This window comes from Episyrphus balteatus, chromosome 4 (genome assembly GCF_945859705.1).
Source record: "Episyrphus balteatus chromosome 4, idEpiBalt1.1, whole genome shotgun sequence".
Classification (NCBI taxonomy): Eukaryota; Metazoa; Arthropoda; class Insecta; order Diptera; family Syrphidae; genus Episyrphus; species Episyrphus balteatus.
Window position 1 is genome coordinate 53,272,799 of NC_079137.1, and position 27,698 is coordinate 53,300,496.

At 29.6% G+C, this 27,698-nt stretch overlaps 1 protein-coding gene across 4 annotated transcripts in view; it reads right to left on the reverse strand.

The window, feature by feature from the left end:
• The window catches only part of LOC129918391 (long-chain-fatty-acid--CoA ligase 1), a 30,399-nt gene extending 2,701 nt beyond the window's left edge, over positions 1-27,698 (reverse strand). Inside the window, exons 1-9 of one of the 4 annotated variants that reach the window (XM_055998883.1) lie at positions 27,558-27,698; positions 21,812-22,175; positions 21,258-21,412; positions 1,967-2,140; positions 1,363-1,900; positions 922-1,275; positions 652-854; positions 494-576; positions 193-421 (exon numbers count right to left, since the gene is read on the reverse strand). In XM_055998883.1, coding sequence (XP_055854858.1) covers positions 193-421; positions 494-576; positions 652-854; positions 922-1,275; positions 1,363-1,900; positions 1,967-2,140; positions 21,258-21,412; positions 21,812-21,878 — 1,803 coding nt within the window. In that variant the 5' untranslated portion in view covers positions 21,879-22,175; positions 27,558-27,698. Of the gene's footprint in view, positions 1-192; positions 422-493; positions 577-651; positions 855-921; positions 1,276-1,362; positions 1,901-1,966; positions 2,141-11,718; positions 11,758-11,945; positions 12,397-13,276; positions 13,406-21,257; positions 21,413-21,811; positions 22,176-27,028; positions 27,142-27,557 lie in introns of those variants that run through there. The other 3 variants (XM_055998884.1, XM_055998885.1, XM_055998886.1) reach the window with 3 other exon arrangements.

A 27,698-nucleotide genomic window follows, 5' to 3' on the forward strand; every position in this document is an offset into this window, starting at 1 on the left:
CTTGTAGGTCTGGTTTCTGAGATATTTTCAATCAAACATTGTTTTCTCTCTTTTTCTAACATTCCAAAGTCGATATCTTTCAAGCTTGACAGGTAGTTTTACTTTCACCAAAACAACAACTTTTCGTTTACCCGATTAAAGAACTTAAATTACGCAGTAAATTAACCCTAAAAAAGGTTTAAGAAAACTTACCTTCAAACTTTCACCATAAACAAATACTTGATTTACATATTGACTTGTTGTGTAAATATTTTCAATTTTCTCAGGCACAATATATTCTCCTTGGCTTAATTTGAATATATGTTTTCTTCTATCAATTATCTTCAGCGTTCCATTTGGTAACCATTTACCAACATCACCAGTATGATGCCATCCTTCTGAATCAATTGCTTCACTTGTTTTTTGAGGATCTTTAAAGTATCTACAAAAAAATCAACAAAATTCAATTGTTAAATATTCCTTAAATTAATTAATTTTTGTATAAAAGATTCACCCATGGAATACATTGGAACCTCGAACACATACTTCGCCAGTATTTTGGCTAGCGAAATACTCCATTTCTGGAACGTCTACAAGCTTTTTTTAAAAATTTTTAAAATATACATCAAATAATTTAATTCCTTGGTTTAAATAAGAAAAGTCTATTTTTACTTTGACAGCATTACAGGAAACTGGTGGTCCAACATGTTCCGGCACAAAATCACCTTGAACAGTTAAAGTTATTGCTCCAGTACATTCAGTTTGGCCATAGCCTTCTACAACGAGGCATCCTAAGGCACAACGTATAAACGTCAGTACATTTCCAGCTAAAGGTGCTGATCCGACAACCATTAATCGAAGATTTCCTCCGAAAGCTTTAAAAAAAATATAGAAAAATCATGAAAAGTCTATCTTTTTGTCAGTCTTTGAAAAATTTCAAACCTTGGTGAACTTTTTTAAAAACTATCTTATCCCAAAATCCATTCCTCCTCATTACTCCTCTGCGAATTTCAGCTTCTTTGGAATTCAAAGCCATTCGAAATAGTGTTCGCTTAATTGACGAATTTGCTAGATCCACTTGAATCTTATCATAAACTCTGTTAAGAAGTCTTGGAACCGCAGGCATAACTGTTGGCTTCAAGGCTTTCAGATCATTCGTTAATTCTCTTATATCACCCGAATAGAATCCAACAGCTCCACCAACATAATAGATTCCATTTTCACAGCACCTTTCGAACATGTGGGCAAGTGGCAAGAATGAAATCATGACATCTCCAGCTCGGATTTTGTGATCACCTTTTGGAAATATATGAAAACATAAAAGGTTTAAAAAGTATTTAAGCAAAAAAAACTCCACCATTGATGCCAGACCCCCTAACTTACCAAGTTGCAATATTACTGAACACACTCCAGCCACAACATTTCCATGTGTCAACATAACACCTTTTGGATTTCCCGTTGTACCCGATGTATAACAAATTGTGCATAGATCTTCGGGTGCTGGTGGCACTTCCAAATGACCGCCTTTTGCACCTAATTTCTCAACTTCATCGAATGTAAGTATCTGAACACCACGACTTCTAGCTCGTTCCATAGTCTTTTGTTTGACAGCCTTAATAGCTACCAATATTTTCATAGCTCTCGGAGCCTTTTCTAATAACATATTTGCCTTGGCATCGTCTTCTACAACTATAATTTGCATTTCTGTTTGACGGATAATAAAAGCACATGCATCTGGTCCAAGGGTATCATATAAAGGAACTACCACCAGCGAGTACGAATAACATCCCTGCTCGAAAAGTATCCATTCGGGACGATTCAATGAGTAAATACCAATTAGTTGTTTTGGTTTAATGCCTAATGAGATCATCCCGGAACCGAAGTTTTTGGCTCGCAATAGAGCTTCGTCATAATTCATCCACTGAAAAGAAACGAACAATATTAATTAGAGTTGGTTTTTTGGTTTTGAGGAAAATAATAAAATTACCTGATAAGGTGATGATAGTGTTTCGCGCCATCCAAGACATGGCCCATTGTTTGATGCGTATGCTCCCTCGCGGAAAGTCTGATAAAGAGTTCGAACATTTTCCGTAATATAACTTACGAATTTGCCGTTTTTTGATTCTTTATAGAATTTCGAAACGTGAATTTGATCAGGACCCTGTAATGAAAACGTAAAATATTAAATATCCAAATGGAACAAAAGTGCATAACATGATAGGGGGATGCATGCCATCAGCCAACGATACAGCATGATTTTGTGCAAACATTGTGTGGGATTTTTATTTTATTTTTTGCTTGATATGATTCACAGAATTATGTTTTGAAACTGGCCTTAAATATCATTGTAAATATCCCTGTACGATAGTGTTTTAATACACTGTTTTTGGAAAACTCAACTGCAGAGTAAAGCGTTTTTAAGGTTAAGGTTTTGTATTGAATTCCTGTTGTAATTTGTAAAATTTATATCCGTAGATGAATAAATAAATATGTAAATAAATAAATAAAATCGTTTGAAATTTTTTTCTCGGCCAATTTTTAAACGTTCAACCGTGGATTTGAAACAAATGAGAGAAAATGTGAAAAAATATTTATTCAAATTCTTTACTAGGTTTTTCTTTTTATAAACCAAATGTTTTACATAATCATTTGAAAGGTCTGGATTTATTTTTGAGGTATTTAGAATAGTCAATTAAATTCAAATTAGTTGGTAATTTTCGCAATTTCTGAAATTTCAAAATATGTATGTATCTTTTTTGTCCCTATATACAAATTTTGGGCCATATTGAAAAAATTAAATATATGCCGTTTTAAAAGTTCTAAATAACGTAGCAGGTTCATTTTGTTACTTCGCACAGTATCTAATATTATGTATTTTTTCTTGTACGAGTACTTTTGTTTCGTTTTTAATAATCCATAAAATAAAAATACCTTGCATCATAAGGTTAGGTATTAGGTTAGGTTATATGGGCTGACAGTTGATTTTGTTACCGTCACACTTAGATCAATGTAGATCCCTTGTGATACCCTGAAGTATTGTAACTTCATGAAAAAGTGTTAACCTATGAATGCTATGGTTGTTCAAGCCATTTGGAGGACTTGACAAAGTTCAGTAGGCTATTGCCTGAGAGTTCCGATAGTTCTTCTAATTCATTAAAGAAGTAGTTTCCTAAGAACTTTTTTCTAGTGCGACAGAGTGCTGGGCAGTGACAGAGGAAGTGAACAGTGTTCTCCTGTTCGTCCTCATTACCGCAGCCTCTGCATAGATCATCCGTACTAAGCCCCATTTTCTTTTTGTGGTATCCTAGTAGGTTATGTCCCGTTAAGACGCCTACTAGGGATCTTAAGGAAGGTTTACTAAGTAGTAAGATCTTATTTGATTTTTTCTTGTCGAAGTTCGAACACATCACTGTGGCCGGGAACCCAGCAGAGTCTTACATTATGCTGCATACCAAGAACCCTAAGCTCTTCGCGACAGCAAGAAACAAGCTTTGACTTGATTAAGGTGGCAGAAATCGCTTTTATTGCCGCTTGGCTATCAATGAAAAAGGTGATGTCAGCAGGTAATATCGCCATCATGGATATTTGTTTAGCAGCATTTTTCACTGCCAATATCTCGGCTTGGAAGACACTGCTGTGATCGGGGAGCCTGAAAGAACTGGCAAGGTTAAGGTTTTCTGAGTAAAAACCTGCACCAACTCCAGTGTTCATTTTCGAACCATCAGTAAAGATGGCGATAGTCGACTCATTTGAGAAAGGTACACTGTTTTCCCAATCATGTCTGTTAGGGAAACTGACATTAAAAGACTTATTGAAGTCTAAGTAAGGGGTCATGTAATCTGTACTTACGTTGTTGCCAACGTAGTTAGAAAGGATCGTAGTATGGCCGTTTTGACTAGTATTCCAAATGTTGGTTTGACTGAGTCCTAGGGCGCTGTTTGCTGCTAATTCTTGTACAAATAGATCTAAGGGAGTGAGATTAAGGATTGCTTCCAGACCTGTGGTTGGAGTGGACCTCATCACCCCCGTAGTGCTAATGCATGCTGCTCTTTGTACTTTGGTTAGGGTCTTCAAGTTCGTGGATATCTCCAGAGCTTTTGCCACCAGACTAAGCTGCCATAAGTCAGAATGGGTCTGACAATGGCGGTATGCATCCACATGATTATTTTGGGATTTGGTCCCCAGTTTCTGCCAAGAATTCTATTACATGAGTAAAGTGCAAACGTGGCTTTCTTATATCTTTCTTGAATTTTTGGACCCCAGTTAAGTTTCTTAACCAAGATCACTCCGAGATATTTCGCTTTATCCGAAATCTTAAGTGGGGTACCATCAATTTTTGGCACTGCAAAAGGAGGAATTTTCCTTCTGTTTGTGAAAAGTACCAGTTCTGTTTTAAGGGGGTAACCTTGCATTAATTTCTATTTTTAACTATAATTAGTTATTTTCATGTACCTATTTTAAAATGTTTACTAAAAAGTATTAAATGAAAGACTCTGGATAGTACTTTAGAAAGTGCATAATAAATGTAAGTTGTTTTTTAGAATTACTAAATACCAAAGATAAATGACGTTAATGCGGATAAGAATTGCAAGGCAAAGTTTTTAGGCTGCACCAGTTATTCTGGATTAGTACGATGCATTTAGACTTTGGCTGGGAAAAAATTTCTACGTTGGTAAAGCATTCGCTTTTTGATCCAGGAGTTGTAGGATCGATCCCCAGTGGCTGACAATTTTTTCTTTTTTTTTTTTTAATTGATGTTTTTTTTTTTGTAACTATAACCACTTTAAACTAACGATGTTCTACTTTGATTTTAAAATTTTCGTCTTCAACGCAAAATCATTCCGAAAAATAGTTGGTGGTTTTCTTGATTTTAAGTTGTTTTTTCCCGCAACTTTTGATAGAGAATTTGTTCACAATTACTACACAATAGGTAAAGCTGTGTAGATTTGTTAAATCTTGAAATATAACATTTTAAAAGATGGAATTTTTTTCCAAATTTTTTGAAATTGTAGTTTTAGTAGTTTATCATATCTCATGAAAAAAATTAATGGATGAAATTGCGAAGGAGACAATTTCGTTCACCCATGACGTTTGGCAAGAGCATTTCCTCCTCACGCGCATCATTATGCCAATTGCATGACAGACATTTCAGTTTACGGTTTGAGGCAAATCTTGTTGGCTCCTTCTTTACCTTCCCCCCTGATTTCGATTTATAATGTTAATTTATAAAATAAAGAGATTTCAAATGCGATCAATTTATAATTCTGATAAAATTAAGGTCCCCTTTCTAACGAACACCGAATTTTATTTTGATTTGTTAATTCTAAATTGTCAAAATGATTCTGTTGTATTGGAATTTCTTCGTTTATAAGCAAAACACATAGTAACAAAATTTGTTCAAGTCTATTTTATCAATGACAATTAAAATTAAATTTATTTCTTTACCATAAAATGTTTGTTATAGTATTCAAAATCAAAAGATTATTTTTCTTTTAGTTCACATATACAAATCGTCATTTAAATGTCAATATTCCAAATTCCAAAACAACAATTAAATAAGAAAATGCAACCCGAATTTTCTATTATAAGAAAATATTTTTGGCACTCCAAAAAATTTTAAAAATTTTTCTGATAAAATTTTATTGTTGCTCCATTTTACCAAATGTTTGTTTTCAAATTGCAATGATATGGCATTTGGGTGATGATGAGTGAAAAAGAGAGTGCTGTGTTTACTAAAAACACTGACTGATATTTCCGACACTCATTTTATACACATATTTACAATATATGGCGGTTTTATCACACAGAATCTAAATACTTATTGAAAGTCAAATCATTTTCAAATATGCAGAATTTTTAAACATTTGCATATTTTAAACTGTTTATATCTCAAAAAAAATTAAAGAGATGAAGTCTGACGAGGTCAGTCAAGTGCTGAGTTTATGAACTAAAAAGAAAGCAAAAAAAAAATATCTAAATCCATAAATAAAACTAATTCACTCGGCTCTTCTGTCGTCCATTATAGACACGAATTTGATTCGGGACAAAATTTGTTCTGCAAGCGTTTCAAACATTAAAAAGATATAAGATAGAATATTTTTTTTTTTGTATTTCAAAAACCACGCACGAAAAAGTACTCTCTATTAATATACTCAACTTTTTAAACACAGAGATACACTCAATTGAGTTTGGTCCAGTTTTGTGTGTGTTATGAATAAAATTTTACGTAATAACATTTATTTGCATGACGATTTGTTGCAATTTGAAAAATTTTAAATCAATAAAAACTGTTTTAAAGCTTCAAGAGGCCAAAAATCACTTTAAAAATTAAGTGCTTTTATTTACTTTTCAATTCCATTTCTCAAATGGGCCATTAAAATTTTTTCGTTTTGTTTGTTTTTTTATTTGTTAGAAATAGCTTGAATATTGAAAATGACGACTGTTTGGTGTTTTTTTTTTTATTTTAATTTCATATCCATGAAAATCTCTTTCAGAAAAAAAAATATGTATTTTTGTTAATATAGAAGTCAATGTCAATGTTAAGTAAAAATAAATTCCATGTTGTCATTAGTATTTTTTTTTGTGTTTAATTTGGTTTTTCTTTATTTATTTATATCCAGCCAAACTTAACATGTGGTACGGAAACAAAGGAAATGCTTACACATAATAAATATTTAATGAAAATGCATTATTTAGTTTGTGAAGTTCATTTCAAAAGATTTTTAATTTTGAAAATTATTGTTATTTTCAAATTTTTTTTGTTTTGTGTTAAAATTGATATATATTAGAGATGGAAATCGAAACTCTTTAGAATCGGCCCAAATAACTCTTATAATTTTTTCTTCAAACACGTTTTCCATCGTAGATTTTATTCTACATACAATAAAATTACACTAGTTTACAAGGGTTTTGCTGCCGTATACTTGTCTGAAGGTTTTCGATATGTGTAACTAGAATCCGAAGTCAGAAAAAATTGATCAGCTGATCCTGTTTTATAAATATTGCTGTTATAAAGTAGGTACAAAAAACGTTTTTGACTAATTTGGACGTCATTCTTTTATGTAAGGAAAATTGTTTAAATCGTAAAAGTTTAGAAAGAAGGAAAACTGTTCTTATAGAAATCGTTAAGTTTTATGTTTAAAAAAATAAAAAAATTTGGAAACTCTTACTGTAAAACCCTTAAAAAATATAATACCTACAATGGAGACCTATTTTTGGCATCGCAAAGATAAAATTAAAAAGATTGAACGAAGATTAAGGGCACCTTTGTCCTTCAAATGAAGTAGGGTTTAAAATATTGACACCTTTAAAATAAACAAGATAAGTAGAATAACGGTAAAATCAGGAACCCTTCGTCCATCAAAGAGAATAGAACGATAAACAGAAGTACTTTTGCGGGAGTAAAATGAATTGAACGAAAATATTTTAGCAGCTTCGTGCTTATAAAAGAATAGGGGGAAGTGGTCACCCTTCGTACACGGTCACCCTTCGTACAGTGAGCATAAAACAAAAACTAAAGGGTATTCAAACACGTGCTTACTAGTGTGCATAGACATAGTAGGCGCCGAGCTGCTAGATAAATTTTGAATCCTAAGTGCAACGGATTCGGTCGCCACAAGACTTTTAGTGTTTTTTAGTGCTCTGAGTAATTTTTTTATGTACATTTGATGTCATGTTGTGTTTAAGTTAAGTATGTTTTTGGCTAAACAGTAATGAAGAATTGTTGTTTAAAGTGTTAAATTTGTGTTTTAATTATAAATATTGCAAAATCTCAGTACATTTTTTCAAAAATCGATTTTTCTGCATTTTGTACAGCTTGGGGAGCATTCGTACAGTCAAACATGGGGCACATTCGTACGCATACGTATGCCAGTAAATTTTCTTGAGCAGATAACAATCAAAACACAGAGTTACAGTTCTATTGAAATAAAATTTAAACCTCTATAAAAAGTTTTTCGCATTCTATAGTAAATTAAGGTTGGTATTTTTATATATATGTAAATAATACTTTGTTTCAGAATCGTCGAATCGCGAAAAAAGTTTTTTATTTGTTTTTGTTTTTTTCTCAGTCAAGTTCAATTAATTAATAAATTAATAAGTAATTAAATGTTTTAAAACTCATATTTGGCATGACAAACCAAAAGTTAGTCAAATTAACGTTTTAAATATCCTGTACGAATGTATCCCACGGGTGGGGATCATTCGTACAAAAATCTAATCCCAGTAAAATGGCTAAAACTATTTAAGCCTTTGACGTGTCAAATTTTTTTGTAAAGTGTAATAATATACATATTACAAATAAAGTCCATTTTCTCGAAGCTGGTGTGAGTAAATAAATAACTAAAAAAAAATAAGTAAAAACCGTACGAAGGGTGACCACTTCCCCCTAAGCCCAAAAAAATGTGCACCTTTGCGGACGCCATGCAAATGGCAAATCAACCAAAGATTTAAGGAACCTTCGTCTTTCAAAAAGTTTAGGACTAAAAATAGGGGCGCTTTTGCAAAAGTAAAATAGATTGAATGTAAAAATGAATTGAATGCGCTTACATATCGTCGCCCTAGTATTGGAGTGCCGTATACGCCAAATTGCATTTTTTGAACTAGGTATGCAGTCGTATGTTTTCGAAGTTGCTCTTTTCAAATCTGCTATCCGTTTTTTTCTATCTTTTTTCGTTGCCGAGATATTCACTATTGTTTTGACAAAAGAAATTTTGGCATTTACGTCAAATTTGTCATGCAATGCAAGAAAATTTTGAGAATTGTTTTGACGTACGTTTTGTTTTTTTTTTTTTGACATACGTGTACATGAATAAAAGAAACTTCTGATTTTCATGGCGTATACGGCAAACTCATTTTGGACAAAAATTTAAATATTTTGACAACTAGACGAATTGCAGATGTCCAATAACATGTATATAAAAGACACATTTTAATTATATATCATACTAAAATATCAAAAAATACCAGCGGTTAGTTCTTTCGCAATTATCTTCCGAACATTTAAATGCGGTTTCCCAAAAATGTAAAAATGGCGTATACGGCACTTCAATACTAGGGCGACGATATGTCTTTCAAATGAAGTAGGATTCAAAAAAAGGGACGGGTTTGTCTTTGAAAAGAAGTTGCCTACAAAATAAGCCTTTGTAAAAGGCAAAATAAATAGAACAACGATCGGGGTGTCTATAGTAAGAATTCGGTAACGGCCCAGATGTAAATTTATGTTTACGCTATTCTAGTCAATTATTTGGATTTCAAAGGTGAAATATGTATATTTAAAATATTGCAATGCAGCCGAAAAATGTATCTGCAATAAGTTTTCTTTGTTTTTAACTTTAGTTGACTAATCGCTTTGGTAAACATATACAAATTGTATACAGAACAGTTAAATTTAAACACAACATTTGTTTATAGAATATAGTACGAGTATTTATAAATCAAAAAGAAAAAGTAGCACTAGTCATATTTTAATGTAGCCTCTTAAATTATTTTAATGAAAACAAATATATTGAAACATTTTAAGAAATTGGTTGGGACCTGCAGAGTATGTACGATAAATAACAAAGTAATTGTGTAAACAGAATTGCTTAAGCTATAAGAATGTTGATGATTTTGTTTTAATGCAAACAAAATAGACTAAGTGGTCACTGGGGTGTATGAGTGTTTTTTTTTTTTTTTTAATTTAAATTAAAATATTTAATTTATTAGAATTAAAAAAAATTATTTACCTATCTTAAGATTTATTTAGTATACACCAAAAAGGGAGTCTTTAAAATACGAAACATATGTTTCGTATTTCATATATTTATTCATACCAAATGCACTTTTGTATCATTACAGGGTAGTAAATGCTTTTACTATAAAAATTGCATATGAAACATGGAATATACTTGTCAGTTCTTTAGTCAAAGTATAAATGAATGCACATTTTCTTCCAAATGCTATGTCGGGTTAACCTCAAATGCGTCCTTTACCTTAAGGGCCTTCTTCTTTCGCAATTTTTTGTTCACCAATCTTCATTAGTTGAGTAAAATGATCTGCATTATAAAAATATTCACTCAAGTGGAACTAATGGCTTAAGCAAATATTAAATAAATTATTTTTGTACAAATGGCATCCTCCATGTTCATGGTAATGATAATTAATTAAAATTTTTAAATTCAAAATTCTAATAATTATGTTTTTTTTTTTTACTTTTAGTGGTTTTCATCCAAATTTTTGCAATTAAGAATTTCAAGGACTAAACAAAAATATGAAAATTTCGAATTGCATTTTTATTTTTAAATTAAAAACGATAAAAATTCAATGAATAAACAGGTACTAAAAAGTTACTAAAAATCTTAATGAAATTTTTATGTACGCTATAAAAAAATAAACAAAAACATTCAATATTGATAGATGACAAAATAATCCACACGATGATATTTTCACTCATGTATTTTCACTATGTATAGAAAAAAAAGGTGCCATCAAAATTCCAAAAAGAAATTTTTATCAAATTAATAGTCAATTTAAAATAACAAAATTTATATTAATCAATCATTTAAGTAAATTTATTTTTGTACGTGTGCATTTTTTTTATTTGCCCATAAAAATGCACGAATTCAAGTTACTTACATTTTTTTTTGTAAGCAAATTTGGAAAATGTCCCGTAGGTAGGGTGTCCTGTAGGTAGGTAAGAAAAATTTAATGGATGATTCTTGAGTAAATTCTTAGACAAAAATTATTCTAAAATAACGGCCTTTCTGGCACCACACATAGCGATGGTTTAAGAAAACACTTTCTTTGGTATGCATTTGCTCATGTTAATAATAATAATTTTTCTGTTAATATTAATAATAAAAAATTGGTAATGGTATTAATTTTTAAAATAAAAATGTTATTCAGCGTTTAAAATAAATTGTTCTTATTTTTTAAAGATTGTTCTTTTTTTTTTGCCTATGCTAATTGGTATCAACTTTGCAGATAAACCATTGCTGTAGTACTGTAGAACATTTTTTTTTTTCTAAGAAGAATCACTCCTTAAATTTTCCTTATCTACAAAGTTCTAAGAAATATAAAAATCAATCTTCAAAGGAAAAAAAATCATCTTAAAAAAGCTCAACATCGTTATAGCCGTTTTTTTTTAACTATTTTCTTATATAAATATATAATTTAATAATTTTTCAAAACAAAATTTTTATTAAAGTCAGTAGGTATGCCATTTTGTAGCAATACTAAAATAAAAATTTTAAAAAATCAATGTTTCGTTTGCAAAAACTTAATTTAAAAATAAACATCAATTTTGTTTTATTTCGGGAACGCAGACAGAGAAATCTATTTTTTTTTGTAATTTCGGGAACGCAGACAGATACAAAAATGATAGCCTACACTCGGAATGAAGTTTTTGGGGCTTTAAAATTTTATGGAAATAAAACCATGTTTTATAGTTCCATTCAAGAAATTTGTTTTAACCAATGTATTCAGAAAACTTTTTAAAGACAACTTTTTATACAGCTATTAAATTAAACTATGCCAAATAGAAAAGAAAAACAACAAAGACAATATTAAATTGAATGGATTTTATAATGAAAAAACGATTGCAGTAAATAGTAACAGTTCCTGCTGGATTTTCACTAATACATGACTTTATTTGATGGCACCCTTTAAAGATTTGATTTTTTTTTCATGATGACAAAAATAAAAAAAAAAACTGATATGTAATAAAAACGCATTCCATTTTTTTTCCAAGCAATTGCCTACCCTGGAATTATCGTCTAAGCTTAAGTAGTCATATCGGAGCTACATATAAATAATAAGAACAAGATAATATTAGTGAGAAATATTTTAATATAAAAGAAAAGCTGCTGCATTATGTTAGACTTAAATATTATTATAATTTAGTTCAACCAATTTGTTGTTAAAAAATCCTTGTAATTTTTGCCAAATAACAAAAAATACAAATCAATATTGCACTTGAGTGTAATTACCTTAAGAACATCACTTTGACTGATCATTTCAATAGGTGGCCGAATAACAGTAACTTGTCCACAACACGCCATTTTGTTATGTTCTTACAGAACATGCACTTTTTTTCAAACAATTTTGTCACTAATTAACAAAAATGGCAATTTTTTTTTCAAATCTTTTAAATTCTGTTAAGATTTTTTTAAATTTGATTTATCGTACTTTTTTGAAATATTATCTTTGTTGTTTATCAATGTTGCTGCTACTACACACCATTTTTATTATTATAATTACTCTCTCTACACTGCTTTAAAAATAAAAAGTTCATAATAATCAATTTTATTTTGAATTTGGACACACCGGATTTTTATTGGCAGATAGAAGCAATAAATGTCAGAATAACGAAATAAACAAATTGATTTTAATATACAATTATTCACTATTCCCGTTTGTAGATTGAGTCAATCATTTATACTATATACAAATAAGTATATCCATTCTCAAAGTGGTGTGAATAAATTTAAACAAAAAAAAAAAAAAAAAGAAATAAACAAATTTAGATAGATAGAACTTTTCAACACAAAAATGCTTATAGACTTTTTCAAGTGAATGAACTCATGTGTCTGAAACAATAAACTAATTGTAAATAAATTGTAAAGTGCAATAACACTACATTAAATCCGTCAATACACTTTACACTGTCACTTTAAGAACCTAGTTCTATAAATATAAAAATACTTTTTTTTTTGAGAAAATAAATACACGCACGGAAAGACAAATAATATTATTTTTTTGGTTAAATTTTTTTCTCCTCTCTAATTTGAAACAAGAAGTAGGTAGTCAACAAAAATTCGCTAATATTTTATCAGAATATGTTTGCCATTTTTTTGTAACAAAAAAAAATACACACACAAGAATTTTTTGTCATCACTTAATTTTTAAAATTAAAAAAAAAAATAAAATATAAAAACAAAATTCTTAAAAAAAAAAATTAGATTTTTTTTTTTGAAAATTATAGAAGATTCAAAGTGATCAATTAAAAAATATAGAAAAAATATCTTTTGATTAAAATTCTTCATTCACATTTTTTTGCACAAGCAAAAGAAAAAGTTTGACATTAAAAAAAAAGTCAAAATTTCGCAACCACTTTTGATATTTTTTTTTTTTTTTGGTGTTAAAAGTTCCATCCGCTTTTTATATGTAACAATTTTACGTAATAAATTTTTTGAAACAATTCCTAAAAATGAAAACCCAATTATTCGCTTCGACAAAAAACAAAATTATTTATGTATACAATTAAATTAAAAAGCCAAAAAAAAAAAGATACACGAAAAAAAGATGAATTTAATTTTACACATTTACTACACATCAAACAGCCAGAACTTTTGGGGTATGAATTTAATAGGTAGACGACAAATTTCGCGCCGGTTGAATTCGTACTGACAGAAATTTTGAATTTTTAGATTGTGCTCCGAAGAAGCACAGAAATCATAAGACCAACCGACGACGAGACGACCATCTGACCAAAAAATTTTTGATTCTCACGAGAGGAGGAGGACTATTTTCGGATTCCTAGATGAATACAACTTACCCCGGGCGCCACCGCGGTCATCTATTAGCTATCACCATTCACAGAGTGTAGATGAGCTTTATGGGGGATCTTCCTTGAATTCTTGTCTCTCTCATAGATACAATTAAAACAAAAAATGATCTAAAAAAAAAAATTAATTCTCACCGATTTTGTGCTGATACTCACAAAGATTTTAATTGAATGTGGAGCTTGATTAATTCAACTGTCAATAGCTCATAGGTATAGAGGATCTTTTAATGGTAATTTTTTTTTTTTTGTTTGTTGATTTTTCATTTTTGGCCGCTGAGAGAACTATGCAATATTTAATGTCTTGCTGTTTTTTTGTTTGAAATATTAACTTGTTGAAAAGGAGCAGAAGTTATAATTTTTACACCATCGACCACCAAGCAGGGTGGGATTTCAAATCAATTTTGATGATTATTGCTTCTTTATGGAACAAGTTGGAAAACATATTAAAACATGAAAAGATTTATGAGAGACCTTGTACAAATGAATTCAGACACACGAATTTTTTTACGAAACACGTGTATTTATTTATGAATAAAACTAAAAATTAAAAAAAAAAAAAAAATAAAATAAAATCAACAAAATGGGGGTGGTGGAAAGTTGCGACAACAAAATATGACTAACGCATGAACGGAAATTATTTGAATCTTCGTCAAGGGTAGTATCTGTACAACCAATAAAAATATAGTTGAGGAATATATATATTTATTAATGTGTAGGTGTAATAGAGCTTTGTTTGACATGATTTTCTTAGACAAATTTATAAAAATCAGCTGATACCTATGTAAACAAAAATAAATGATGGTGTTAATTTTTTCTTCTTCTATATTAAGTAGATAATGCCACGCCACACCCGTTATAAAGTGTAGTCGTCTAGTATAAAATATGATTTTGATAATAAAAAAGAAGTTGAATTAATTTTTGCATGGATGCATTAACGTTTTGGAAAAAAAGTTCATCATTTCATTTAAGGGGCTGTATAACAAGACGATTTGTTTTATTTTTTTTTTCAATTGTCATTTAAAATCAGATTTCTCCATTGATAAAATAAAATTCTAAAATAAGTGTGGGGTGGTTTTTTGAACTTTTAATAAGATTTAGGCTTAATTTATTGATTTTCTATATGTATATTTTAAGTCGCTATTAAAAATGAGAAATCTGTCAAATCTCATACAAATTAAAAAATTTTCCGTTTTAAATAAGGATTTTAAATTTAATACAGTCAATAAATTGGGCTAGTGTAACAAATATTAAATATCGATATCTAATAAGTATCTTCTTCAAAGCTCTTTCCTTTTTTGGCAATGCAAAATTACAATAGTATTATTGGGAAACTGTAACTCATCAGATAAGTATCAGGGGCTTTCCACCGTAACGTAGATGAATTTTTTTGCAGTTTTTGGTAGATTTAACGTGCCGTTACAGTTTTAAGATCGATTTAAACAATTCTAAATCGTCTGTAATGAAGCGTCCACAAATCTAAGTTTAACTTTACACGGTTCAAAATTCTGTAGTATTTTTTAATACTTTTTGGGTTACATATAGGTCTACACCGGAAATGTATTAAAATTTAATACAAGACAAATATTAAATTTTTTTAGTTAGTAAAAAATGTATTAAAATGTAGGTAATATAGTTGTATTAAAAAATAATAGAGTTTATATTAGAATTTAATACCAAATGTATTAAATTTCAATTATTGCATATTAAAATTTAATCTTTTCATATTAATTTCTAATAAGAATTTTATTAAAAGATAATACAAAAATATTTCAATTCAATACCAAATGTATTTAAAGTTAATAATATGTATTCTTTTCCTAAATTCATTACTGAAAATAAATATTAATCATAAATAATATAATAATGGTGATATTATTGTCTCTATTTTATCTGTTTCACAAACTGTGGCATGTAAAATCTTATTGCCGATCAAAATTCATCTGCAATGTATGTATTTTGCTTCGAAAAAACACAAAGCGCTTGCAAATTAGTACAGATTTACAAATATTAATTAAATTTTTTTTTTAGAAAAGGTACCTCAAACAATAGATTTTTTTCATTTTTTTTCCAAACTGACATTGGTAGCCAAATTGTCAAAACATGACAATTTGGCGACCAATGCCAGCTACCGTAAATCTTATTTCTTTTATTTACCGACAAAAAACGCACAAAAACCGAAAAACCACGCACACCACTTATTTGTTAACATACTTATTCAACATTTTCCGCGAAGAAACACAAGGAAATTTGTTATTTTTCAATTTATAATAATGACATTTTATAAATTAAAACAAAAACAAATTTCCTGTTTACTGCGATTGAAATTTAAAAATTAAAGGCCGACCTGACAGAAGTACGAAGAAGTACGAAGATCCGAGGAAGCCTTCATGTTAAAAACACCATCTCCCGAAAAATGGAACACGACCGACTCAGTTGGTATTGCCATGTTCAAAGGAGAGATCCTGAGAACCCCGTCAAAAAAGCAATATTATACAACGTTCCAACACGAAATAAAAAGAAATTTAGGCCTAAAAACTCCTGGTACAAGCAAATGCAAAAACACCAGCATTCAGTTGGCCTTAGAAATGGAACAATACAAAACCGGGAGGCTTGCCGCCGATTTCTGAGGTCAACCCGGCGAACCCCACAAGCGGATCACTAGTGTGAAGCAGTAACGTGGGATAGTTATGATCCCCTCGACATCGAGATCATAACAGCGCCGAGAAAAAGGAAGAAGAAGAAGAAAGGCCGACCTGACAGATTGGCCTATTTTTGACAAACAAATTTTGACAAAGTTCGGAATATATTACCTTATTATGTTTTTCTGTGGCTGCTGACGTTTGATTAAAATTTAATATTCTCGTATTACAATTTAATACTTTTTATATTAGTTTTTAATAAATTTGTATTATATTTTAATACAATTATATTAAAATGTAATACAGCGGTATTAAAATTCAATACAAGATTAGAATTTAACCCACGGAGATTATTTTCCAATAATTTTTGTATTACAAGTAGTGACTTATTACTTAAATATTGAAATTTAATACAAAAAAGATTAAAAATATTTTTAATATTTTGGAAATATTAAAATGTAATATTTTTTGTATTGAAAATTGCTTTAATACAAGAGCTGTATTAAAAAATACTCCAGAATTTTTAACCGTGTAGTTACTGTAAATTATATAAATATGTTGCGTAAAAGAAATTTAAACAACCAAGTTTAAGCGTTTTAAAACTTGATGAAAAGTTTGGATCGCTGAGTATCAATTTGCAAAGTTCACAAACAATTGTTTAGGGCCGGTTTGTTCACACTCGATTATCAATCAAGGATTTTTTCTATAGAATCCTTGATTAAAATATAATCGGGTGTGAACAAACCGGCCCTGAGGCCTTCAAAAGAAGTTTTACATTGCAATAAATCTCATCTATATTACTCTATTACCGCTTTTCTTGAATGTCCCATTATCACAGATTTATGTCAACTCAAAGATAAGTCAATCCTGCAGTGAAAAACTGCCACTCTGGCATAATTTGTTTTTCGCAATGTTAACTAATCCGGAGTTTACCCAGGGTTAGCTTTGCACTGAAAAACTGGCCCTTTAATAAAAACCAACCTTTTAGTGACACCTGTCAAAACATGGGTTGCATTAAGATATCTTTTCAAGGCATATGTTTGCAACGCTTTAAAGTAAATTTTTTGAGTTATTTTCGACTATGCGATCCTGCGTACACTGGTCGAAATAATCACTCCTATTACCTATGTCGTAAACGACATCAAAATAAACGACACGACTCAATCTACATTCCATCTGTAGTTTTCAACTTTAGTCACTCGTTTTCTGTCGTGAAAAAAAACCTCATTTTGTTTCATTTCGTAAGTCGAAAATAAACGACAACTATGAAAAAAGACAGCATCTCTAGTTCAAAATTTTGATCAAGACAGAGAAATGGAAGGCAACAAAGCACTAGGTTTTCTTGTAAAATTATGTTTTTACTTGCTCTATAGGGCAAGTATTGGTTTCGTGTAGAAAAAAAAAATCGAGGTTTTAATCAAAACCAACATTACGATTATGGAGAAGATCAAAAAAGTGGTTTTCGTCATGCCGTCCGTCGGTCTGTGCGTGTGTGCGTCTGTGCGTCTGTGCGTCTGTGCGTCCATCTGTACATCGAGCTAGGGCCTAAACGGGTGGATGGATTTGCTTGAAACTTGGTACAGATGATTTTTACGTAATTCCCTAGGTCCGTTTTTTTTATTTTTTTAATATCTCCAATTTAACGCATATCTCCCATATAACGTTTTCGAGGTATTTCAAATTTCTCGAAAACGGCTCTAACGATTTCATTTAAATTTGGTGTGCGCAGTACTCTTATTGATTCCAACATAACTGCGTTTTTAGTTTTTCTCAAAAAATGCCAAGAGCGGAAATATGGCGTTGCCGTTTTTCAAAAATTGACATGTTTTTTAAGTTCATATATTTCATCAAAGCATAAGTCAATTTTTTCAAAATTTACAGACATCATAGGTATTGAAGTGTAAAATGTAAAAAAAAATTAAAAAAAAAAGTTTTTCAAAAAATTTTTAAAAAATTGAATTTTTTTAACTTTCGATTTTTTTTTTGTTTTTATTTTTTTTTTTTTCACAAAATCTTAAATTTCCAATAAATATTTAAGATAAAGATGCTTTGAACTACAAGAGCAAGTACGTGCGACCCAGTCGTGCATTTTATTTTTATATGTAATTTATTGTTATTTAATTTATCATAAACAAAGCAGTAAAATGTTTGCTAACATTTCCGGAAATTTACAATTAAAACAAAAATTGTTCCTGAATGTATGGAAATCAATTCAACTGAAGGAAGCAGACATATGCAATGGAAGATACATAGGGTATCTATGCCTATTTTAGGCCGTCTCCTGCCACCTTCCGGAAAATCGTTATAACTAGTGATTTCAAAAAGGGTTTATTCCAAATTTTCACTCGTATGCTTTTTTAACATACAGGGTGTCCCAAAAGTTAACGTCGAAACGAAAACGGTAGATAGGGTAGGTGGTGACAGTTATCAGAAAAATAATGAAAAAATCGCAGCCATATATTTTGGGAGTTATGGGCATTTGAAAAAAAGTCGAAAAAATGGTCACCCTGTGACGGATTTTCATGTGCCGTGACTACAAATCTTAAGTTTTCTCATTTTTTTCTTTTGTTACGGAACCTTGAATAACCCTGCTATCAAATGCATTCAAAAATTTTAACTCAGCTACATCAGTTTTAAAGAAAATATTACTTTTTTACCCAACTTAGTACTAAAAAAATTTACATGACTCTAATTCAATGAGCCGTAGTGTAAAAAAAATTAACTACGATGTTTCGGCAAGTTGCCTTAAAAGTTGGTGTGTTCAATTCTCTTTTCAAAATGGTACAACATTGTTGGGAATATTCCATAAATAACCGAGATAATTTTTTTTTTCTTAAGAAATCCGACTTTTTTATGAGGTAATTTTTTCATATTATTCAAGGTTTGTACCTTTTCAGAACGTTTCAGAATAAAAAAAACTTAAATAATATGGAAAAATTACCTAAAAAAAAGTCTGATTTCTTAAGAAAAAAAATTTTATCTCGGTTATTTATGAAATGTTCCCAACAATGTTATACCATTTTGAAAAGAGAATTGAACACACCAACTTTTAAGGCAACTTGCCGAAACATCGTAGTGCATTTTTTTTACACTACGGCTCAATGAATTAGAGTCATGTAAATTTTTTTAGTACTAAGTTGGGTAAAAAAGTAATATTTTCTTTAAAACTGATGTAGCTGAGTTAAAATTTTTGAATGCATTTGATAGCAGGGTTATTCAAGGTTCCGTAACAAAAGAAAAAAATGAGAAAACTTAAGATTTGTAGTCACGGCACATGAAAAACCGTCACAGGGTGACCATTTTTTCGACTTTTTTTCAAATGCCCATAACTCCCAAAATATATGGCTGCGATTTTTTTTATTATTTTTCTGATAACTGTCACCACCTACCCTATCTACCGTTTTCGTTTCGACGTTAACTTTTGGGACACCCTGTATAGGTAAGAGAATAGCACAAGAGCAAAATTTTGGAATAAACCCTACGAAGTCCCTAGTTATAACGATTTTCCGAAAGGTGTCTGGAAACTGGAGAAAAATCAGTAGTAAGTACATTATTTTTAAACGACAAAATATGAATAAATATCTGTCAAACTCTAATGAAATTGGAAAAAAATCCAGAATATTGGTCAACAACAAATACGGGCTAGTGCAAAAATGTTTTATTGCACAATAAATTAGTGATAATGACAAAATTAGTTACTAAAGAACATGGTATAAAAAGACAAGGTATGATCATTAGAGCAGCCATCTTACAAAATGGGGTAGTAAGGTTTTGACGTTTAATATTTGGAAAAGTCAAAAGCAACAACAATTTCCAAGACGAATTTGTTTACAACAACAATTTCAATGGGAACTGTCAAAACCTTAAGTATAGCCATTTTTTAAGTTTTGAAAGTTCTCGATACTGAGTTTTTTCTAATGATCATACCTTCTCTTTTTATACCATGTTCTTTAGTAACTAATTTTGTCATTATCACTAATTTATTGTGCAATAAAACATTTTTGTACTAGCCCGTATTTGTTGTTGACCAATATTCTGGATTTTTTTCCAATTTCATTAGAGTTTGACAGATATATATTCATATGTATTTTGTCGTTTAAAAATAATGTACAATGTACTACTGATTTGTCGCGTCGAAAAAGAAAAACGACACGACAGAGGAAACCAGAGCTGTCAAAAAAATGACACGACATCGATAAAAGACATGAATTTTTTCAACAATTCCATTTAATGATTGAAATATTTAAATAAGGGACAGCAAAAGACTTTTTTTTTAATAGCATTTGACTTGTGCGTACGTAATATATCAAAGAAATCATACATGTGAATAAATTGAATTACATACTTTTGATGAATCATGAATGTATTTAGTCTCATTTAAAACCTTAGTCCTTAAATTGGAAGGAGAAATTAAAATAATATTTAAAAATCAGTATATATGTGACGTATATGTAATTTTTTTTTTAATTACACATTTATTAGGTACAGGGTGATTATCATAAGATAATTCAAAAAGATTTAGCGTGAAAGTTTAGTCGAGATAAGACCCAAGGAGAGGGAGTTGTTTTTAAATTTTAAGGTGAGGGGTTGAAATTAAAAAAAAAAAAAACATTGACCTTTCTCTAAATTAAATATTGACCTCACAATAGTTTTTTTTGCAATTTATTCAAATCACCCTTTACATTTAAAATTGGAGAAACTTTCTATAAACGTGACTGAAGATTGGAAAAAAAGATACTCTTATTATAGTCTATATCCTTTCTTAAAGCCAGAAATTAAGTTTCATTAACTTTTGATGAACAGTTCTTGACAATTAAAAATTTAATAGGGAACACCTGTTTCGAAAAACAACTCTTCTTTATCATGTGTTATTATATGTATTTTACATGTTTGAAACACTTTGCGTGTAAATTACAAGACTCACTGCAGTCAGCACCATGGGATGCTAGAATTTTTTACTTGTTTACTTATTGCATATTTATGTTATTTCACAACAGTCTATTACAATAATTATCATTTAAAAATCCTCGTGATCATCAATTTATGTTTATCAACCACAATTTTTTTTTTATTGAAAAAAAAATATTTGCACTCACCTCTAGAATAGGTGATTGCTTATGAAGAGGCACTAACGGTTTCTCTGGAATGGGCCGCGAAGCAAAATAATACACGGATGCAGCTGCAATTCCTGTTAACGTTAATGCTCCTGCAGTTCCTCCAAAATAATTCAAGTATCCATCGATTTCGTCAACTGAAGAAATTTTAGGTTAGAATTGTTTTGTAGAAAATAATTTTATAATAATGTTTTAACTAAAAATATTTTCGGTGAAACAAATTTTATGTTTAAAATAAGAAAAATGAAAACACATATGTACATAGCTTATATATGAACTTTCTGCTTTCCAAAATTGTATTGATACTAAATTTTATTAATACTAAAGAAGCTTTGAAGTCACACATTCAAACTTAAATTTTTAATAAGCAGCATTTATAAAACTTGTTTTGTTTTTACAAAGATCCCTTTTAATCTTTTATAACAAAAAGTTTTAATGTCAATTTTTTCTTACAAAACAAATAAAATAAAAATTAAAAAAAAAAAGTATTAAAACTTATAAGTTTTAACAGCCACTTAATTTTTACAGCCACTTACAAAAATATGTCATATTGCTCATGATTAAGTGATTCCAATAGGCCCAAAATGTCTTTTCTGGCGTCATATTCTTTTATTTAATATTTTTTTTTTTTAATATTTGAAAAAATAGTGTTGCTAATTTTTGATATTTTATAGTGCTTTCAAGTTAACTGGATGATAAAGAATATTTATGTATCTATGTATATTATTTATTGCTTCCTGAGAGATGTTGAGTACGAGTATTTTGAATGTTTATAATTATTTACTATTAAAATAATTTGCAATTCATCAATATTATTGTTTTTTTTTTTTGTCTGGATTCCTTTTCGTTTGCGAACGTTATTAAGTTGAAGAATAGAATAGTAGGTACAAGTTCAGTGATCTGTAAGAAAGTAAATAAAATTGAAATGAACATCTCAATGAACATATATAATATTGAACAGTAAAAATAGTTTAAATATGAAAATCCAAAAAATCTTTTCAAAAGAAGTTATAAGATACTTAATTTTTGCATACAATTATATGTATTTTATTATAAACTGTTGTTCCATTTCAAATTCCCTTTCAAAATGGTACTATTGTCATTTATGAAGTACTTACCGTAGCATTACACATTATTAAGTCAATTAAAAAAAAAAATATATTTTTAAGGATTACTCCATCATCTCAATCTTTTGATAAAGACTTCTATATTTTTTGACACAAAAGCAATATTCGCCCTAAAGGGTGGGTAGAAATCATTAATGTTCCATAGCAGAAAAAAATGGTGTTAGTGGAGTGAAAGGAAACTATGTATTACATTAAACAACACGATCTTTAAAAGAACAATTCCTTACTCTGATAACCTTAAATAAACAAACAAATCTGCTCTTTAAAATTCATTTAATTAGACAAAATTTTCGATTTCGAAATTTAAAATTTTTCACAGGTTCTCTAATTAACCAACAAAAATATGCAAAAACCGAATATACCACTTCACGAAAAAACCTGGATTTGTTGTATATGCTTTTCAAAGATTTTGGTTTGATCTTTAACCAGGAAGTTAAAAATAAAAATATATGACTGGGTCGTAAGTCCTTGCTCTTACGGTAGAAGTATCTCCAATGTTATGAAAAAATCAATTTATGGAAAAATAAGGGAAAATTAGAACTTGATTTTTAAAAAATTATAAAATCTGTTTTAAAAATCAAATAAACACCGTTTTAAATAATTTTGACCACAAAACCAAGTATGCCATTTGCTTTTTTGTATGTGAGGACGAATTTTTATAATAAAAATTGAAAATCGTTTGAGCCGTTTTTTAAAAAAATAATTTCTTATGTATTTCCAAATTTACTATCATTTTCCAAAACATATAATCAGCAATTAAAATTTCAAAAAAATTTGATCAACCGTTTTCAAAATGATTATTTTTCAAAAAAAGGTGAAATATTTAGAAAATATCCAAAAATGTGTTGTTGAAAATTTTGTAAAATTTTCATATTACGGTTACTTTAATGCTTTCATATAACGATCTCGTTAAAAACGGGTTATTCATTTACGATAAACTCAGAAATTAAAAAATCGGTTCTATGGCAGGTACCGTTAATAACGGTTCAAAAAACATATTTTTAATAACGGAAATTGGGTCTTATTTGTAACAATACACACACAAATTTTAATAAAAATCGTTAGAGCAGTTTTTGAAAAAAAAAAATACTTTTCTCTTTTGGTTGTATTGCAGACAGACAGAATTGCGAAACCTTTTTATCGGAAATCTGCATCATCTTAATGTCGTGTCTGATTTTTATCTCGAGTTTTTGTTTTTACGAATCCTAAACTCACCCTAGTTCAGAGGCGTTCGTTGAGCTGCTGAAACGTTTTTTCCAACGAAACATTTTTTCTTTCTTTTTCTTACATTCCGAAGTTGATATCTTTTAACCGCCTCGAATGGTTTTGAATTAATGACATGATTTCATAATCAACAGGCCTATGTAATTTTTTTTTTTATTTCGAAAAGAATCCAAGAGGTAGGTACAACTTGCCAAAAAAATGCATTTTCAAAAATTTCCTTCAAATCCATCGAGTGAGGCATCAAAAGAAAATTCTCTTTAAGTTATGTTCATAACTGAAAAGTAAAAGTTTCTTGGGGGCTGGTTGGTGACTCATTTGCATCCAAACATTTTTTTTCTTTCATTCGGTGGTAGATATGCAGATACAGATATCTGCAGACCAAAGTCTCGAAACAAGTTTTGGTTTACAGATATAAGTTCTCAGTTAACAGCCCCATGCATTTAGTTAAACAATTTACAAATTTATTTTACTCATATTCTAGAAAAAAAATGTTTGTTGGACCCTGGCATCAGTTCGGGGCCCCGGGGCACCTCACGGTTGCCACTCCTAAAAAAAATTCCTACCAAACCTCCTCAAAAATCCTACCAAACTAAACAAAAACCTACAAAATCGAAAACTTTAGAACTTAAAAAAAAAACTTACAAAAACGATATGATGTTTAGGGTTCAAAAAAATGTTTGTACAAACTTCCGCAAACAAACAAGATTATTTTTTTTTTTATTTAAAAAAAGCGGCTATTGAAGTTATACCTGTAAACACGAGCTATTTGATATTTTTATTTTAAGATAAAATAAATATGCTAATTTTAGCTTATATAAAAAATTCACTCAATTAAGCAATATGAGTTTTCAACTACAATTTTTAAATAAATATAAAAAAAAAACAAAAAAAAATTACCGCTATAGTTAAACATGATCTGCTTACAAAAGTTAAAATCTGATTCTTTCCTGCCACAAAGAATTTTTTAAAAGTTTCTTGATCATTCTGAAGTTACATTAAATTCATTTCATTCATTCCCCTTGCATATGCAATAAAATAGATTTTGAAATCCATAATGAGAAAGAAATTGAGTAAATAAAATTAAATAGACTTTGGAATAACGCGTTTAATAGTCATTCAAAAAATTATAAAATTATTTAGTACAATTAGAAATAATTTCAGAAAATCGTTTCCATAAGCCTACCCAAAAACTACCAAATCGGGTTTAAACCTACCATCCTACCAAAGCCAAAAAAAACCTACCAAGTTTGGTAGAATTCTACCAAAACGGTAACCGTGGGCACCACCCCTTCTGCCCCAAAGGTATGTACGCCCCTGCTATATAGTACCTATATTTCAAGTAAAAATCTTCAGTGTTAGCTATCGTTAACAACACTGGTTTGTTAACTTTCTATACACCTTAATTCTTCCTGGTTAGGACATTCAAACAATATAAAAGGTATATCTCAGAATAAATTACTTTTTGCGTGATCGTTTTTATTTATATAAAATTGTTTGTTTTAACGCCCTCAGTTACAAAACATACGATTTTGGAAGTTGACAGAGGTAGGTACATATTTTTCTTAGAGCTAAACTAATGTTTATTTATTTATGCAATACCTATGTACCTTACCTACATCAAAAATTCAAATTACCTTCAGGTCCTGTCTTCAGTGATATTATTTATGAGTTAGTTGTTAAATTAAATTGTACTTGGTACTTTAAAGACACCTGTGTATAGTATACCATCCGCACAATGGATGATATCAAAGTCATTTACATGGTGCTTAACTCATATTTTCACGATTAAGAACGTCATTTTATACGCTGAATAAAATTTGTTTTCTTTGTCTTTTTAAGAATGTTTTTTTAGTACTAGACCCATTCTTGTAGGTAATAAAAGGTTTTCAGTGATTTTGTTAAATTGAATCACAACTTTACTTTGACTTAAATACAAAATAAACTATTTGTAACAAAATGTCATTTGCAATTTTTGTAATCCGTTCAATTCAAATTTATAGGTACTTCAAATATTCCCTCACTTTAACAACCCATCGACAAAAGCAGAAAAACTTTTTTGGCTTACCTACTATTGAAATAAGTAAACGCGTTTTGTGGGTCATTGAACCAGTTTAAAATCAATTTGGTACTTATGCGGCAAAAATTTCAAAAAAAAAAACAAAAATATATCAATCATCGTCTATGATTCAAAACAAAAACAAAACACATCCCTATGATAATAAAACTTAGGGACAAAAGATAAATCAAATATTCCAACAATAAAACAAAAAAAAAAAAACATTTCAATTCACCCTTAATTGAAAACCTTTTTTTTAACTAAAATAGGGGGAAGTGGTCACCCTTCGTACACGGTCACCCTTCGTACAGTGAGCTTAAAACAAAAACTAAACGGTATTCAAACACGTGCTTACTAGTGTGCATAGACATAGTAGGCGCCGAGCTGCTAGATAAATTTTGAATCCTAAGTGCAACGGATTCGGTCGCCACAAGACTTTTAGTGTTTTTTAGTGCTCTGAGTAATTTTTTTATGTACATTTGATGTCATGTTGTGTTTAAGTTAAGTATGTTTTTGGCTAAACAGTAATGAAGAATTGTTGTTTAAAGTGTTAAATTTGTGTTTTAATTATAAATATTGCAAAATCTCAGTACATTTTTTCAAAAATCGATTTTTCTGCATTATGTACAGCTTGGGGAGCATTCGTACAGTCAAACATGGGGCACATTCGTATGCATACGTATGCCCGCCAGTAAATTTTCTTGAGCAGATAACAATCAAAACACGGAGTTACAGTTTTATTGAAATGAAATTTAAACCTCTATAATAAGTTTTTCGCATTTTATAGTAAATTAAGGTTGGTATTTTTATATATGTAAATAATAATTTGTTTCAGAATCATCGAATCGCGAAAAATTAAGTTTTTTATTTGTTTTTGTTTTTTTCTGATTCAAGTTCAATTAATTAATAAATTAATAAGTAATTAAATGTTTTAAAACTCATATTTGGCATTTGACAAATCAAAAGTTAGTCAAATTAACGTTTTAAATATCCTGTACCAATGTACCCCATGTGCTGTACGAAGGTACCCCACGGGTGGGGAGGATTCGTACAAAAATCTAGTCCCAGTAAAATGGCTATAACTATTTAAGCCTTTGACTTGGAAGTGTCAAATTTTTTTGTAAAGTGTAATAATATACATATTACAAATAAAGTCCATTTTCTCGAAGCTGGAGTGAGTAAATAAATAACTAAAAATAAATAAGTAAAAACTGTACGAAGGGTGACCACTTCCCCCTAAGTAATTTAGGGTAATAAATATTCTCCCCAATATTTTTTTTTATGAAAGCAAAAACTATTTGCAATAAAAATCATAACGTGCCGAAAACTGTTAACAATAAACCAACCTTGGCCTTGTATTCGTTCGCTCGCATGCAATCTCACAATCGTCACATTTGAGTAAAAATATGTCCGCATTGAACACATTTTATTCGTCGTCCATAAAACTAAAAAAAAAACATAGATACCCCTTCTACTTTATATCCTTCCAAAATATAACACATGGTGCATATATAATAACATCAGTTGTTGTTTTTGTTAGAAAAAAAAATCTCATGATAAAAACTTTTATTCCTTCGATTTTTCTATTTTTTTTAGAAACATTAAATTTCCATTTCCATTTAATTTAATAATTTCTATCAATTTACAATTAAATCTTTATCACGATTTAAAAAAGTATAAACATGTAAAAAAAAAAAAAAGTTCAATGTTACGACACTACCCCATGTAATTTCTTGTAAAAACTGGAAGTATTGATTTTTCCTACCGAAAAAAACATGAGTTCTTCGAATTTTTAAGTGCCGATTAAGTACCCCATTTACAACTGGGTCATTCCCAGATTTATTATTGATGCAATAAAAGAGAAATTAAACTTACATTTTTAATAGGTTTTAAGGAAGAATGATTATTTTATTGCATTAATTGTGTGTGTTGCTATTTAAAATTTTATGAATGAGAAAGTTTTGAAAATTGACTGCACAGTTTCGACTTTTTGTTCGTTGAAAAACACTAACTTAT